General features: G+C 40.2%; 1 protein-coding gene across 1 annotated transcript in view; it reads right to left on the minus strand.

Moving 5' to 3' along the window:
- LOC109041940 (serine protease inhibitor dipetalogastin) overlaps positions 1-16584 on the minus strand; it is a 57172-nt gene that overhangs the window by 24614 nt on the left and 15974 nt on the right. Inside the window, exons 2-5 of the mRNA XM_019058454.2 lie at positions 15297-15422; positions 10256-10403; positions 9181-9342; positions 7269-7412 (exon numbers count right to left, since the gene is read on the minus strand). Coding sequence (XP_018913999.2) covers positions 7269-7412; positions 9181-9342; positions 10256-10403; positions 15297-15422 — 580 coding nt within the window. The remainder of the gene's footprint in view (positions 1-7268; positions 7413-9180; positions 9343-10255; positions 10404-15296; positions 15423-16584) is intronic.

Below are 16584 nucleotides of genomic sequence, written 5' to 3' on the forward strand. Positions count from 1 at the left end.
AAGAAGAAGAATAACTTCAAACCTTTTCAGAAGAAATCAATGGGATGTTTCCATTGTGGCCGTAAAAATCACGTGATCAAGGATTGCATTTACAGACGCAATCAATCGAGCCAAAATTCACCGAGACCCAACTTAAAGAGCGTGAAAGTTAAAGATAAAGATGACTATTCACCCGAAAGTGCAAATATCTCTGCTTTTGCCTTCATGGCGGGTGAATCTCAAGGAAATCAAGAAGCTGGATTCTGGATCCTGGATTCTGGAGCATCGGCCCATATTTCAAAAACTGATGCATTCTTCAACAGCAGCGTGACACTAGATCCTCCAATGAAGATTGCCATCGCAAAGAGTGGAGCCTTCATCACTGCCCTTAAAAAAGGGAATATCAACGTTACGACTCAATCCGGGTTCAGCGGACTTCTCGAGGACGTTCTATTCTGCCCTGAAGTTCCTCATAATTTATTGTCCGTGAAGAAAATCCAGGAAGCTGGATTCACGGTCACCTTCGATCAAAAGGGCGTACAAATTACAAAGGGAAGTACAGTGTTTTTCAAGGGTAAGCCCTTTCATAATTTATTTTCGATTACATTTTTGATTAATTCCCAGAATGCAAACATGCAAGTTTATAGTGCGATGGGCAATACTACTTATAAACTGTGGCATGAACGCTTAGGACATATTGGCAAGGGAAAATTTTTAGAGTTGAAAAGACATAACATGTTTGATGATATTGACAGGATCAAAAATGTTGCAGTGAGTGAACATTTTTGTGAAGCTTGTATTAAAGGTAAGCAAGCAAGGTTACCATTTCACAAGATAAAAGATAAAAGTCACGTCAATAGAGCGTTATTTATAGTACATTCAGATGTGTCTGGACCAATTAGTCCTCCAACTATTCTGAATAATCAGAATTACTTCGTTTTATTTGTTGATCAATACACTCACTACTGTGTAACTTACTTGCTTCAACAAAAATCGGGAGTTTTTCCTGCTTTCAAAGATTTTGTAGCCAAAAGTGAGGCTCATTTTAATTCAAAATTCGTTACTCTCTACTCAGATAATGGTGGCGAATATTTCTCCACTGAGATGAAACAGTTTTGTATAGATAAGGGAATAACATATCATCCGACCATTCCACGAACGCCTCAGTTGAATGGGGTGGCTGAAAGAATGGTAAGAAGTATCACAGAACGGGCACGTGCAATGCTTCATGGAGCTAAGTTAGATCTTGCATTTTGGGGTGAAGCTGTCCTAACAGCTACGTATCTGATAAACTTGACTCCTACCAAAGCTTTATCAGCATGCATGACTCCGTATGAAGCATGGCATGGAAAAAAGCCCAAAATAGAATTTTTGAGAGTTTTTGGTTCTACGGTCTATGTCCACAACAAAACCAGGAAACGAAAATTTGATGAAAAATCCTGGAAAGCCATTCTAGTTGGTTATGAACCAAATGGATATAAAGTGTGGGACGTAGAAAACGAAAAATTTGTCAAAGTTAGAGATGTAATTGTTGATGAGACAAATTACCTGGTTTCGAGGCCTGTGCTGAATTTGAATAATATTCTAGAAAATCGAGATAAATATGGTGAAACCTATGGTGATAGGAATAGTGCAAACCATAAACTCGATAATGGTCAAGTATCAGTTTCACAGCAACGAGCTGGAGTAAATGAAAAATCAAACACGTGTGAGAAAACATGTGAGCCTTTTAAACCTGAAAACTCTAACAAGGACAAAATGGATGATAAGGATGTGAATGTTAATTTACCTACAGCAAACTGTGACTCAAAGCCCCATGAACTGAGAAGGAGTGAACGAATTAAGGGATTGCCACATGTTAGTTATGATGAAACCGATGATTTAACTCGGTACATTTTAAGTGCTCAATCACTCGAATGTGACATTCCCTCTTCCATTAAAGAGATCGAGAAAAGCCCCGACAAATTAAAATGGAAAAAAGCTATTCAGGAAGAAATTGATTCTTTATTAATCAATAAAACCTGGAATATTGTGCCAGAGCCCATAGGAAGAAACATTGTTGCATGCAAGTGGGTATTTGCAATTAAAAACAATGAATTTGGGGAAAAAGTAAAGTATAAAGCTAGACTTGTAGCCTGCGGCTATAGTCAGAAATTTGCGGAGGACTACGACCAAACATTTGCGCCAGTTGCTCGAATCGCTAGTCTTAGAATCTTAACAGCTTTTGCAAACCAATTTGACCTGTTAATTCACCAAATGGACGTCAAAACTGCATTCTTAAATGGAGTTCTAAAAGAGGAAATTTACATGAGAATACCAGAAGGGATGGAGAGTAAAGAAAATCACGTTTGCAAACTAAATAAGGCACTATACGGTCTTAAACAAGGAGCACGATGCTGGTTTGAAACTTTTGAAATAAAACTCCTTAAGGTAGATTTCAAAACTTCACCTGCGGACCGTTGCATTTACTTTTTGGATAGGGGTGATATTTCCAAAAATATTTACGTTATTCTTTACGTCGATGACGTGGTAATAATTTGCAAAGATCTTAAAACAATGATGAGTTTCAAACGCTATTTAATGAGTGAATTTAGCATGGTAGATTTAGGCAGCATTCGATTATTCTTGGGAATTAAATTCGAAAGAGGTAATGAAGAGATAACCATGAGTCAATGCGCTTACATTGACGCAGTCCTTAAAAAATTCAACATGAGTGATTGCAATCCTATTAGCAACCCTCTTCCGAGCAAATTAAACTTCGAAGCTCTCAATTCAGACGAAAGGTGCGACGCGCCTTGCCAAAGCCTTATTGGATGTCTCATGTATATAATGCTGAGTACTCGACCCGATTTAAGCACTGCAGTAAATATTTTGAGTCGATTCGCTAGTAAAAATAACAAGGAGCTATGGCAGTGTTTAAAACGAGTCCTGAGATATTTGAAAGGATCTCGTGCTTTGAAACTTACGTATAAACGAAATAATGATCATGAGCATATTCTAAGTGGATTTGTTGATTCTGATTGGGCAGGAGATTCAACGGACAGGAAAAGTACCACTGGGTTTTTCTTCAAACTGTTTGGTGTGTGCACCGTTAGTTGGAATACAAAGAAACAGAAATCTGTTGCTGCCTCGTCTACAGAGGCAGAATACATGGCCCTATTTGAAGGGGTTAGGGAAGCTCTCTGGTTGAAGTCATTACTGCATAGCGTAAATTTGGCAATACAACGGCCAATCCCTATCTATGAGGATAATAACGGTTGTATTAGCATTGCTAACAACCCGTCTAGTCATAAAAGATCGAAACACATCGATATTAAATATCACTTTTCCCGAGAGCAAGTTGAAGAAAATACTATTATCCTTCATCATTTGTCCACAGGTGATCAGCCAGCAGATCTGCTCACGAAGCCTCTACCAACTCCGACCTTCTTGAAATTCAGAGCTGAATTTGGGCTCCAATCAGCCAGTACCGAGTGAGAGATTTGATGAGGTTTTCATCTGGGTTTCCCTCATCCTTGCAACAAATGTTGAATCTATTTTCTTTTCTTCCCAGATATTAGATAAAGTTAATTTTTTTAAAAAAAAAAAAAAAAAAAAAGGAATTTTTTTTTGACGTTTTAAACCCCCCCCCCCCCAAAAAAAAAAAAAAAAAAAAAAAAAAAAAAAAGTCAAATTTACATTTCATTTTTTCAATGTCAAAATTTAATCCCCAAGTTAAATTTTGAGGGGGCGTGTTGGCGAAAAGCGTCAGCTGTTTTGTAAAGTTTTGATTCCTCCAGTTTTTCATTTCTCAGTTTCAGTTCGGTATGATACCTTGCCCATAAAGGTGATCTAAAAGCGTCCTCCGAGTGTTATTTCTTTCCATACCACCTTTAGCTTTTACCTTTAGCCTTTAATGCCGACTGCAACTGCCGCACGCCTCATGCATGCGCGAGTTGGACGCATTTATGCTAAAAGGAACAATGCGGCATGCAAACCCATTGCATATAGTTCCTTTTAGCAAAAATACGTCCAGTTGAGAGGCGCAAACCAGCCGACGCGACGCGACGCGGTGGCGGTGGCTGCATTACTTACCGCCCGCTGCGCCGCACAGTGGATACAGCTAATCGGAGAGGTCGAACAAGACTTTTCAGACAAAAACGGCAAATTTAGATGTTTATTCCGTAAGATTTTAAAGTTTGAAGGGCGCTTAGATAAGTAAATTTTACGAGGAAACTATAATGGAACTATCGCTACGAACTACGAGAAACGTCTCCATCACCACCCAAATATTGCGTTAATCGACGGTGAAACTACCAAACCACGTATCTCGTTTGCGGTGTTTAAAAATCTACGCTCACATTTTATTTTTTTGAAGTAGACCAAATCAATATCATTCCTTGAAATTTTCACGGAATTTTCTCCGCACAAAGAGGAAAAATCACAGAAATTTTCAAGACTGGATGTTAAGTAGTTTTTCATTTAAAAAATAAAGTATGACAGGAAGTCTGCGACGTCGCAAACCGAGATACGTGGTTTGGTAGTTTCACCGTCGCAATATTCAATTATTAGACAACTCCAATGAATACAGACGCCTCAAAAGGGTAAAGCCGTGGGAACTGGTCAGCCCCTCGGTCTGAACCATTAATTTTAATTCATATATATATAAATATATATGTAATATGTAAATAAGTTACAAACTGCTCTGTTGTTTGTATTTTCTCTTTATTTAAGTTAGAAACAAAGTGTATATTTTCATTATGAAAGCTCACTTGTAACTAATAAAAAAAAAAAAATAATACAAAAAAAACTATAATGGAACCGCTTTTAAGACCTCCGCGTTTTGTAATAATGGAGTTATGAGCTTTTAAAGTTTCCAAATTTTGTCCGACTTCTCCCGTTGGCTTGTTCCTTTGTGCGCCGTCCGCGGCCCAAGGGAGGGCGGTGCAAGTAAAAGTAGGCTCGCTATTGCGGACTCCCCGTCCGGGCGTCCGTGCCGTATGCACCGGCACCGCACGCTGTGCAATCGTGCAGAGCTACGTCATGTTGAACGTGCGCGAGTGCATTCGTTGAAAAAACCGGGGAATCCCTAGGGGAACACTAGGAAAACAGGGATTTTTCTAATGGGCTACGAAGACATTTTGATGAAATTACATGTAAACGCATGATGATCAGGTATGTCCGCAAAGAAATTAAATAGATCGTTTTCGATACATCAAACGGGTGAGATTGTATCGATATCGATTGGTTCAAAACATAAACATAGCCTCAAAAGTAAATTCAGAAATCTGAGAGAATGGGTCTTTTGTAACAGATGTTTTATTCTTTTGAGTACCAAATGCCAATGAAAAGTGAAATTGCCAGGACATTTCTAATTTTCAGCTTTTCCAACTTGAATCCTTACAGTTTGGTTTGAGGTTATGTTCTATTGTTTTAAACCAAACGATACATCGAACCGTTATCGAATAGGTCTATATCGATGGTTAAAGCGCGAGACCACGTACCTCCGTTTGCGACGTTGCACACTTGCACTCCACCTTTATTTTTTCCATGGAGAACTAGTCAAAGTAATTTCTTGAAAACTTTCTCGATTTTTCCTCTCTGTCATTAGAACACTCTGTATAAATTTCAAGCTATAAAGTTGATTTGCTCCTTTTCAAAAGAATAAAATAGGAGCGGATATTTTGAAATACTGCAATGGATATAGGTGGTGTCGCACTTTAGCCATCGATGTATAAACATTAAAATTAAATGAATAGACGCATAAAAACTAAATATTTAAGCATTCCTAAAACCTTGAATACTTTTGAACCCCAAAATGTAAGTAATATTTCTTTCTTGGACTCCGACGTTAACAGCCCCGGCAACTAAGCGTTCATGAAACTAACTAATTGATATCAAAATTATGTGTACTCACATTATAATCAAATAAATTAAATAGTTTTAGCTAAAATTAAAAAAATAAAAATAAATTAAATCATAAGCATCAAATATAAAGTTATACGCATAAAATTTATTTGGTTAATTAAATGGAAGGCGAATAGTCTCGTTTATAGACACAAAATGAGTGAAAAACAGTCGGAATTTTAAAATGTTTCAAAGGCGAAGGGAGAAAATGCATTTGTTAGTTAGTTTATTGTTGAGTTCGGATCGACTGGGCATCTAAACTAACTGTGGGGCAAAGCAGAAAGTATCGCGTAAATTTGAAGGCGTTTTAAGACGGAATCGTTTTCATTGAAAACCCCACGGAGCGGATAACTCGAGTTAGGTTCTTCACTGATTAATCGAAATCGAAAAACTCGAGAAGATTAATCGAAAAATAATGCTGAGTTTTCAACTATGTGTCATGAAGTAAAGCATCATGTGAACGCCTTATTCTATAAAGATGTAAAATTACCAAGGAAAACATTTTGTGGGTTTTAAATATATTAGGGTAAGTTCCCACCTGCCTTTAAAAAAAAAAAAAAAAAAAAAAGCATCTTCATTTTGCACTTTTTGCAGTGTCAAATCATCATGATCCCTTGGAAAGATCCATGTCCAAAGTTATACTCCCAATACTTCTGAATTTCATTCAAGAATCGAAAAAATTGTCATTCTTACGATGCTTTATTAAATGCTTCCCTAAACTTCTCTCTGTCATAATAAAGACCTTATAGCTTTCTTATGTGATTCCCGACCATCAAGTGTTGAGTTAACTTTTCTATCGCTGCGTTTAAGTCTCCAAGCTTTCTTGTGTGTTTCCCGAATCATGATATGTGTTGGATAAGAACAATTTTTTCATCATGGCTATTATGGTCGACTGAGCTGAACAAATAAGAAATTTCCGCGTCATAAAATGGTCTACTATTCTTCCACTGCGTTTAAGTCTGAGAGCTTTTCTATGTGTTTCCTGACTCAGCAAATGTGTCTAACGGAAGAATGTTTTTCGTCATGGCTATCATAGCCGACTGCACTTAACAAATAGGGAGTTAACGCGTCGTGAAACGGTTTACTTTTGTACAACTGCGTTTAAGTCTCCGACATGTTTCATGTTTCTCGACTCATTAATCATCGGTTCACGTTCGGAAGTTTCCGTTCGTGCCAGTTTGTTCCATTCGAAGTTTTTCGTATATTTCTGGTGAAAATTCACTTTTCGGAAGATGACGATATTGGCTCTGCCCAGTATCCACGCGGTTTTGCGGGACGCAACCCTCGCGTATACCGCAAGGGTGTGGTGTATAAAAATTTAGTGCAGGAAGGTTAACTAAAGGCCACAAACTCATCACTAGGGAAGGATCTAGGAGGTGAAAGATTACGGTGATCGGTCTTACCCACAGTTCTTGGACTTCATGCGGCAGGAGTTGCTGTAGATGTTTCCGTCGGAGCCGCAAGTGGGCTTGGAGACGCGCCAACAGGACTCTCGACAATGCCGCGTTGTTTGACAATGTTTCTTCGACGTCTTCACCACACCCTGCCTGCAAAGAAAGCACACCCATGTCACAGAGCAGCCCGTGTCAATGCCAATGTCAAATCCTATCCTCACCCCGGATTCTGCCCGGTGCTCGCCGTTTGCTTCGGAAACCCGCGCAGCGCCAACGGATCCTCGTGGCGGATACGTGATTCTTCCCCGGCGAGGAAGCAGTCCAGTTGTCCGCGTCGTTGGCCAGCGCCTTTTACTCTTTATTGCGGCCCGCCGCCAGTTTTACTGCTTCGACCTCTTAATCATCCTCGCTCATCGTTCAACAGCTCGTCCGATTGAGCCGATGGCAATGGTCCTCACGCCGCACAACGGGTTGATTCTTGAAATTAATAGACAAAGCTATAGATAAGATGAAAGGGATAAGGAGGGATTCTATTGGTGGAAGCGGGTGGTTGTGATGGACCAAGGAGGTAGGTGAATAGGCTGACTAACGGCAACTCACGAGAGTGGTCCTGTATTAGGCATCATTTACGCCATGCGGTCTATAGAATCACCTAGTCAACCAATAGGATCGCTCCATAAGGCCTGCATTAGACGATCAATTCCCGAACCAATTCCGATCAAGTAGCATCAAAGTGTCGGGAGTCATCAGTCTGAACTCATTACTTTGCTTAATTTCAAATGAGAACTTGGCAGAATGTTTCCTGTGGCAGGAAATGATGAATGAGGTACTACGGTCTGATCTTACTTGAACAAAAAGTGCGGCCCGTCAAAATTGATGGTAGATGGTGACCACCAGTCATCAGCATGTCTACTTAGATCGGAATCGGTTCGGAAATGGATCGTCTATGCAGGGCTATACTCCCTATGTCCTCTTTGCATATAGCTTTGTCTATCAATCTCAACAATCAGCCCGCGATGGAGTGAGTTAATAGGCGAACTTTCGCGAGTGGATTTGGTCAACTTTTTCGACCAGGTCGGCAGGATTGCAACCCAAAGGGCCCAGCCCTAAATTACGTAACGCTAAATTTGCGGTTTGTTGACCTTCTTCAACCGCCCCCCCCCCCCTGTACCGTTCCGTAACGCTGTGCTAGGCCCCCTAAGAAATTAAGTAACGCTTGCCCGGACCCCCCTCCCCCCCGTTTCGATAAAAAATGATCTAAATATCACCTTACATTCACTGAACGGGTTGGCGTTTTCCATTTAAGGAGGAAAAGTGAAAGTATTGATATTTTCGAGATTTTTTTTAAAACTTCTGAAGACGATCGAAAAATTCAGTAGGAAATCGACAAAAATCACCTGAATTCGTTAAGTAACGCTTCTCTCCATACCTCCACCCCCTGTAACGCCGCGTAACGCTGGTAGAGACCCCCCCCCCTCTTGGAGCGTTACGTAATTTAGGGACGTTCCCAAAGGAGAAAAACGCTCTTCTGAAATCAGGGACCAAATTCAGTCGTTGAATGAATTTTGGCCAACGTTTGCATCCATACTCTGTTTGATCCAGGGGCGGATCCAGCAAATTGGCAACAATGAATTCCTTCCATTTAAACCCATGTTAAATAATCGATTATTGTCGGGGCACCTGGCCCCTCCAAGAATCGATACATTTCCATGGGTTTAAATGGAGGAAAACAGTGTTGCCAATTTGCTGGATCCGCTGATGCTTCGATCCACCTCTCGAAATCGATCTGTTCCCCTTTCCTCACTCTAGCGAGCACGCTCTGTAATGACTCTTCATTTTCTGCGTAAGTAGCTAGCATAATAAAATTGCCGAAATTTTTACGATCGGAAAATCAAAGATGACGAGAGAGGTCAAAATTTACCCGCAAGTGTGGAGTTTCATCTGGCAGGTGTTGGGGTAAACGTTTCCATCGGAGCCGCAAATAGGGCCGTCCATTGGGGCTTGGTGACAGTTTACCGGACAGTTTTCTCTGTGAGCTGAAATATTGTTACAAGGGCCCAAATGTGACATGGATATGCCGACCCTGAAAAATGAAACGAAATGATTAAGTTCTATTATGCTAGGATCCGGCTCCGGGTTTAAACAAATTCAGGGCGATCCAATAGTCCCGGTCCACTCCTATAGCCCCTAGGGTTCTTGTTCCTTAAAATGATCTCTTAAAATGGTCCTTAAAATGGTCTCTTTAAAATTGTAGGGGTTCCCAAAAGTCATTCCCTTTGACTTAGGGGTACTCAAAACATTTCAAGTATCTATCTCGATTTTTGTTCGATTGTCCGAACTATTCGAGGGGCTGGGATCATTTCCTTCCCTCCTCCCCCAAATAACTTAAGATCCGGAAGGCTTACATAGAAAATGCCAATTTAGATAGGGTGCGTTATTGGACGTATAAGTTCCGATTGAATGTGTGTTAGAAATGACAGAACAGTGATGTGCCCCATTATATGTTTTTTTTTCAACTTACAAAATAATATCTGGTGAGGTAACGTGAAAGTTCAAAACTCAACTTATCATTCACCCAACGTTACTCATATTACCGTGCATGTATCTTTTTCTTGCTCATTCGCGATTTCTTTAGAAGTTTCAAAACTGTCGCTTGATTAATCATGAACTGTGCTTTTGAGTCACAATGGTTTTCCACTTTCCAGTAGTTGGCACCGCTGTTTTTTCATTCAGATTCATCATACATATTCGATTCCAGATGGAACAGTGTAACTTTCAGAGGGTAGGTACTAAGGGTTTCGTAAAGCTTGTAAAATTAACCCTCTTTGTATCATATCATGAATGAACCTTGTCCTTGAAACCCTGAACCCAATCTTGACCTTGATCGAAAAATCTGTCAGGTACGGTAAAAAGCAGCGCGGTTGAAAATATACATATAGCCAGCGGTGTCGAGCAGGATTTTTCCAAAAAACTAAAGAAAACATGATTATCATCACCTGCAAATTTCTACTTGGAGTAAACATTTATTGAGGTAGGTTCGACCATCTGTGCCGCATACTGGATCTTTGTCTTTGGTACATTTGTGTTCACAAGTTGATCCATACGCTCTTACACAGCCTTTTTCACTTGTTTCTACTTCAACACCTGAAATGTAAATTTGAAATATGAGACTAGACAGAAATTGCTTCAAAAAATCACGGAGGCAAATATAGTTTTGTATTTCCTTAAAAGTAGTTATTGGAAAGGGGTTTCCTTTCTTTTTTTCTAGAGATAAAAACAGATTAATAGAGACATTTTTTTTTTCAAAATGTTGATTCAAGTACGATCCGTATTTTAGCAATACTGCCTCTCATAAAACATTTTCATCTTAAACCATTTAACATTAGCGTAGCGCAGCAGCGTAGCAGTGTAACCGACATAAAATCAAGTGTACATCATGAAATACAGCAATCGGAAATACACATTTTTCAACTCTTGCAATCTCTATACTGGTTCAACTGTCAGAACGGGGGACCTCCTCAGTAGAATGCCCTTTGGATTGGGAACGATAACTATCCAAACGCGGAATTGTATGTTTAGCATTTTGAAGGCGACTTTTGCGCACGTCTACGGACACAGACCTCTTCAACTTTGTCTCCTCTCCTTGCAGTCTGAGTATTACTTTCACCTTGGCAAGGGTAAAGAGCTACTGCATCGTCTTTTCATGCCTTTTAGATAAGGAAAAATTCTCAAAGTAGTGAGCGTAGTGTAAGTGGTGAACCTAGTGTATTTTAAGAACGTGGCATTTTTGTAAAATGCAAGAAGAAGCTATCGCATAGATACATTTCTTCCTAATGTATAAATAAAAATCGACATGTTTTTCGAAAATCTACGCGCCGTTTGTGGCACAAATACATCAGAAGCAGCAGAATCACTTGAATGAATCTGCAAAGGCTCATCATCATCTGCACCTCGCTCAAATATGAGGGGCTTGAGATCAGTGACGTAGCGTGAATGATCGATTATCGATATTTCCCCATTTGAATCCGTGGTAAAGAATCGATTATTAGGGTGTTCGCTGCGGACACCCTGTTAATCGATCCTTTTCCATAGGTCTAAATGACAGGTCAATCGATATATCGCAAAGCGCGCCACGCCACTGCTTGAGCTATTCATGAACTCTACTAATACTAGTTTAAAAGTATATTCTGTAAAAATTCACAACTAAAATCCAACTTTAACGCATCAATTTCCGCCATATGGATCCGTGTAATTTTGAAACTTCAAACACGTATTTCTCGAGATAGGAAAAACTGCACTTATGCGCCTTGTCTTCCAAGCCCCTCATGTCGTCGCCCTCCTTACATAAGGACGTAACAACACTTCGTAATGAACCCCATCGTCTGTACAACTTAATGCTTTCTCAGGCTCATCTCAAAGTGTAGTTGTGCCCTCATGTCAGCCAAGTGACGATATATACAGTCGCCTGTAACTTTACCGATTGTGCGGCTTTCTTCCTTGCCTTGCGGTCTCGGCGAGAAAGTCTCGTGTGAAAACTGCTCTTGCAAAGATTTTAATTGCGCACGTAGTAGTGGAGTCTTCAAATCTCGGACACGAGGCGAATAATCGACGAAGAAATAAACCGTTGGCGCGTGAAGAAATGAATAATGTCCTTTTCCCTCGACCTCGGGGAGTAATCTCGAGCGCACACTGCACTTGCTCATCAGCAGCGCGTAAAACGGAAGAAAGCTGCGAGGGGGTGAGAGTGAGAGGGCCTTAATTACAGTGAGATTTTTCAAAGTTTCACTTGACAATTTGCAATTTTCATTACTGTATCGACGGTGTAAGTTTGCAACCACGTATCTGGGTTTACGACGTCGCGGACTCATAGGCAGGTCCGGTGGGGGGGGGGGGGGGTGTATGCTCCCTACGCCCCCCCCCCTCCCCCGTTTGCCCAGAAAGAAGGAAGGAAAAAAAGAGAAGGAAGAGAGAAGGTATAGGAATGGAGGAAAGAAGAGGGAAAGACGCTTATATTTGGTATTTATTCATGACAAAACAAGGTGGAGAAATGGTGCTGGGTCCACGCCATTTCGCGGGGAAGCAAAGCCAAGAAAATTCCAAAAATTAAGATTAGAGTCAAAATTAAATTTTTTGAACTCTAATGCGCACCAGTACGAAACTGAGGGGGGAGACAGTTCAGCTCAGGCAGTTTGCATTGGAATATTAAGTTGGAGTCACGCCGAGAGATCTAATCTTAATTTTTGGAATTTTCTTGCTTTGCTTCCCCGCGAAATGGCGTGGACCCAGCACCATTTCTCCACCTTGTTACTTACAATTTGGGCCACTTCTTAGTGTTTCTTTTTTTTTTTCATTCATGACGAAATTGACTCAAATTGCAAGATGCTTCAAAAATTCAAAAATATTTTGGGGGAGACCTCCAGACTGTCACTTCCTGTCATATTTTATTAATGTAAAACTACTCGACAGACATTTTTGCGTGATTTTTTTCCCCTGTCCGAAAAAAATTCTGCGCAAACTTCAAGGAGTGATTTCAATTTGTTCTCCTTAAAAACAATAAAATAGGAGCGGAGGTTTTCGAACACCGGAAACGAGATACGTGGTTGGAGACTTACACTGTCATGCTCTCCGACCACTTGCATTCTTATTTTTTTGTCACGGTTCGTTCTAGCGTTTTTGGGGGCCGATTTCCATGATTTTTGCGGCTGCCGACAGGTGACTGCCCCAGGGCCGGATTTACCTACTTGCCGCCCGTGGGCCGCCTGTATTTTGCCGCCCCCTTCTCATTCGTTTTAAAACATCAATAAAAACCATCAAATGAACGTGCCAGCGGGGGAGGGGTGCATAAGACGCGTTTACTTGTGTTGAACACATTTTTTGGGAAAGCCCTGTCAACACTCCTCAAAAGTTCACGGAACTTTGCGCGAAAGTTAAGTCTCGTAAACCTATCTCTGTGTGGACAAGGCCTTCCATTCATAAGAAATGAACGAAAAAATTTTGAAAGAACAAACATAAATGTGGATTAACGATTTTAACTTTCTCCGCCGCGCCGCGCAGACCACACCGTGTTTGGCGCAATGCGTGAAGTATTCCAACAGTCTTGTAGGCGCTATGAGTTTCACGCCGACCGCAGCTGAAGCTGAACGCACTGTGTTTGACGCGATGCGTGAAGTATTCACGCAGTCTTGTAGGCGCTATACGTTTCACGCTGATCGCACTGTGTTTGCCGCAATGCGTGAAGTATTTGTGCAGTCATGTAGGGGCTAATATGTGTTACATGCCGATCGCCGCGCCGAGGGCTTCTCTTTTTCATCTCAAGTCCTCGTCATCGTTTCTCTCTAAGTCGCGCCGTTCCAGGCCAAGCGTGTTTGGTTTCTCTCTTAACTCGACTAATTTAAGGTGCTGTCTCTTGTATCACTGAAAGACGACAAAAGTAGAAATTACTATACTCTCAGAAAATTAGAGATTTTGTCGCTTTTTCTCGTTTGTAATTTTTTTTCTCTAAATTCGAATTTTCTATACCTACATTTAAAAAAATTCAAAATTTGCCGCCCCCTATAGATTTGCCGCCATGGGCCGCGGCCCATGTAGCCACCCCCTTAATCCGGCATTGGACTGCCCCTAAATGGATACTTAACTCACTCGGAACCGTGAAACGGACCTCAGAGGGCACGAAGCATCCTCTGGGGGTTGTACTGCGTATTCTTCTAGGGTCTCCTAGTATTCTTTTCTACATCGAAAATTTCAGGACTTATTCGTCAAATAAAAAATCCACAACAAATTTTGAGAGAAAATTTCCACAACAATTCTTGAGTAAATTTTCAAATGAAAAATTGCAACGTTGCAACGCAAAGCCTCTTAGGCTCGCGGCCATTAATTATCTCAACAGGTCAGTATAGGAAGTTTTATGAATTAAGTATCATAAAACATCTTTCTCGAAACCAGTCGCGAAAAAAACAATTGACGCAGTGAAAATATCCAAATTCACAACATCGTGAGAGGATAATTAGTATGGTCACGTTTCAGCGTTAGAATTTTCCGCTCTGCAACGGACCAAAGTCTTGCACATAGGGGAAAGAACTTTGGTTACGCAACAACCAAATTTCAGTTCATGTGGCATTCTTAAGTTTTCGATAGTCGGGGTTTTCGATCATAGAAATCAAACGGTACCGCACAAGGAACACAAGTCCTCGATGCAAATCGGCGACTTACCCCAAGTAGCAGTGATCGCGATAAATAGCGATTTTATCGGTTGATTATCGCGATTATATCGGTGGCAATTTATCGCAATATTATCGAATAAAAAATTGCGATTTATGGCGATTAAATCGCTATGCATCGCAATTTTTTTTTCAACAAAATCGCGATCAATTTTCGTCGATAAAATCGAGATTAAATCGCCATATATCGCGATTTTTGTTGCGATAATATCGCGATAAATTGCCGGGCGATAAAATCGCGATTTTATTGCAACAAGATCGAGGATAATCGCTCAGATGTTGATGATCTTAGCGATTTCATCGCCGACAAAATCGCAACAAATCGCGATTTTTCTGTTGAAAAATGCTACTTGGGATCGTGTATTTGCACGGAAGTTTGGTTTCCATGACCGAACAGTTTAGTCTCCTGTACCAAAAATATTATTTTGCCGTAGGAATCATACTTTCCTTCTCCGTGCACGAACATGAAATCGGGCACTTCCGTAGTTTTATGTGGCGTTCCGATCAAATAATTCTGGAGGAATCAGGAAAAAGATGACCTCGGGAGAAAGATCCAGTAAATAAACGGAACTCAAATAAAAAATGTATAAATGAATATTACACTTGATTGTCAATCTTTGAACTCGTGATTTTCTCGAAGTCTAATCGATGCCAATTAAACCCTTTCCGTAATACGCAAGACGTTCGCCAAAGTAAATTTTAATCGTTCATTTGACACTGAAAACTGGAGCATGAACATATATCTCATTATTTTTCAGTCGATCCACCAAAAAAATGCGAATTGATAACTAAAATCATGGAGACACTTAGAGACACATACCTTTATCACAGGTTTTCTTTTTCATTTCACAGGCACTTGGGTATATTATTCCATCTGTTCCGCAGACCGGATCTCCATTTTGTGGGCATATCCTCGGACACGAAGCGTCTCGGCCATTGACAAAACCTGTGAGCAAACAGAAATCATGCCTATTAAAAATGGTAGAAAAAATGCAGCCGTGCTAAGGAAAAGCGCCGTATGAACATTCGAGATTTGCCAAATTTCCTTCGATAAAATGTTTACGTATTTTTAAGGAAAGCTATGAATATTTTTCCTTGAAATTTTCAGGAACTTTAGGTGAAATTGCGAACAAAATTATCTGAAAAATTGGCAATTTTCTGAACCTTTACACGGCAATCTCAAAACAGATACAAGTTTTGCAGCTTAGCGAGCTATACATTGGTATTAGAGGTAAACGCGATGGTATTCCATCAAAAAATGCGTAAGTCTCTGATGACTTTCTAATTTTCCATATAGTTGTTTAAAAATGTACGGTTCTTCATGAAAATATAAGTCAATGCAGTCATAAAACAAGGTCTTTGAGTCTGGTAAGATGGTGTCCCCTTTCCTCGCAGAAGAAAAAAAAATGTCGGCTACACTTTTTAGCGACGGAGGCGACGCGAACTGGATGACAGCGCCCTGATGCAACTATTCGTGTCCCAGGGCTGGCCATGTTGCATACCCACAAAACTGAAGGCTCCCTGGTTTCTTTGCCCTCACAAAGATACATGCGGTGTAGCATGGAATAGAATGTTTCAGACCAACCTCACTGGCGCACCCGCAAAGAGAGCGAGCTTTTTATCAATGCCTTCCTACTTCTAGAAATCCGTGCTACTTGTTCCATTAGTTTTTGATTATTTTTGAGTTTTTAGGGATTAAAACTCAGTCTCCCGACAGATTGTTAGAGATGAAATAGAGGCTCAATTTTTGACAAGGACGTGCTTATTCCCTTACATTGTTTGCAACTTATTTCGAACAATGTTTCAAGGACATTAATCGAGATCGAGTTTCATCCTCAGGAATTATGACTTCCGCTTTAGAAAAAGTTTTCCATTTTAAAGTATTAAAAATACAAAATATAGCAATTCTAAAAATCCTAATGTTGTAAGTTTTATTTAACTGAATAATCTTTACATCTTGTATATATCGACACATTTTAGATACCTTTATCAATACAAAAATATGTGATTTTTTTTTTTGGGGGGGGGGGGTGTCGTATTAGGTGATTTTAAAATTTCCAAAGGAAACACCCAGATGAAATGATCATAAATGTTCTTCATTATAAATT

This window comes from Bemisia tabaci, chromosome 3 (assembly GCF_918797505.1).
Source record: "Bemisia tabaci chromosome 3, PGI_BMITA_v3".
Taxonomy (NCBI): domain Eukaryota; kingdom Metazoa; phylum Arthropoda; class Insecta; order Hemiptera; family Aleyrodidae; genus Bemisia; species Bemisia tabaci.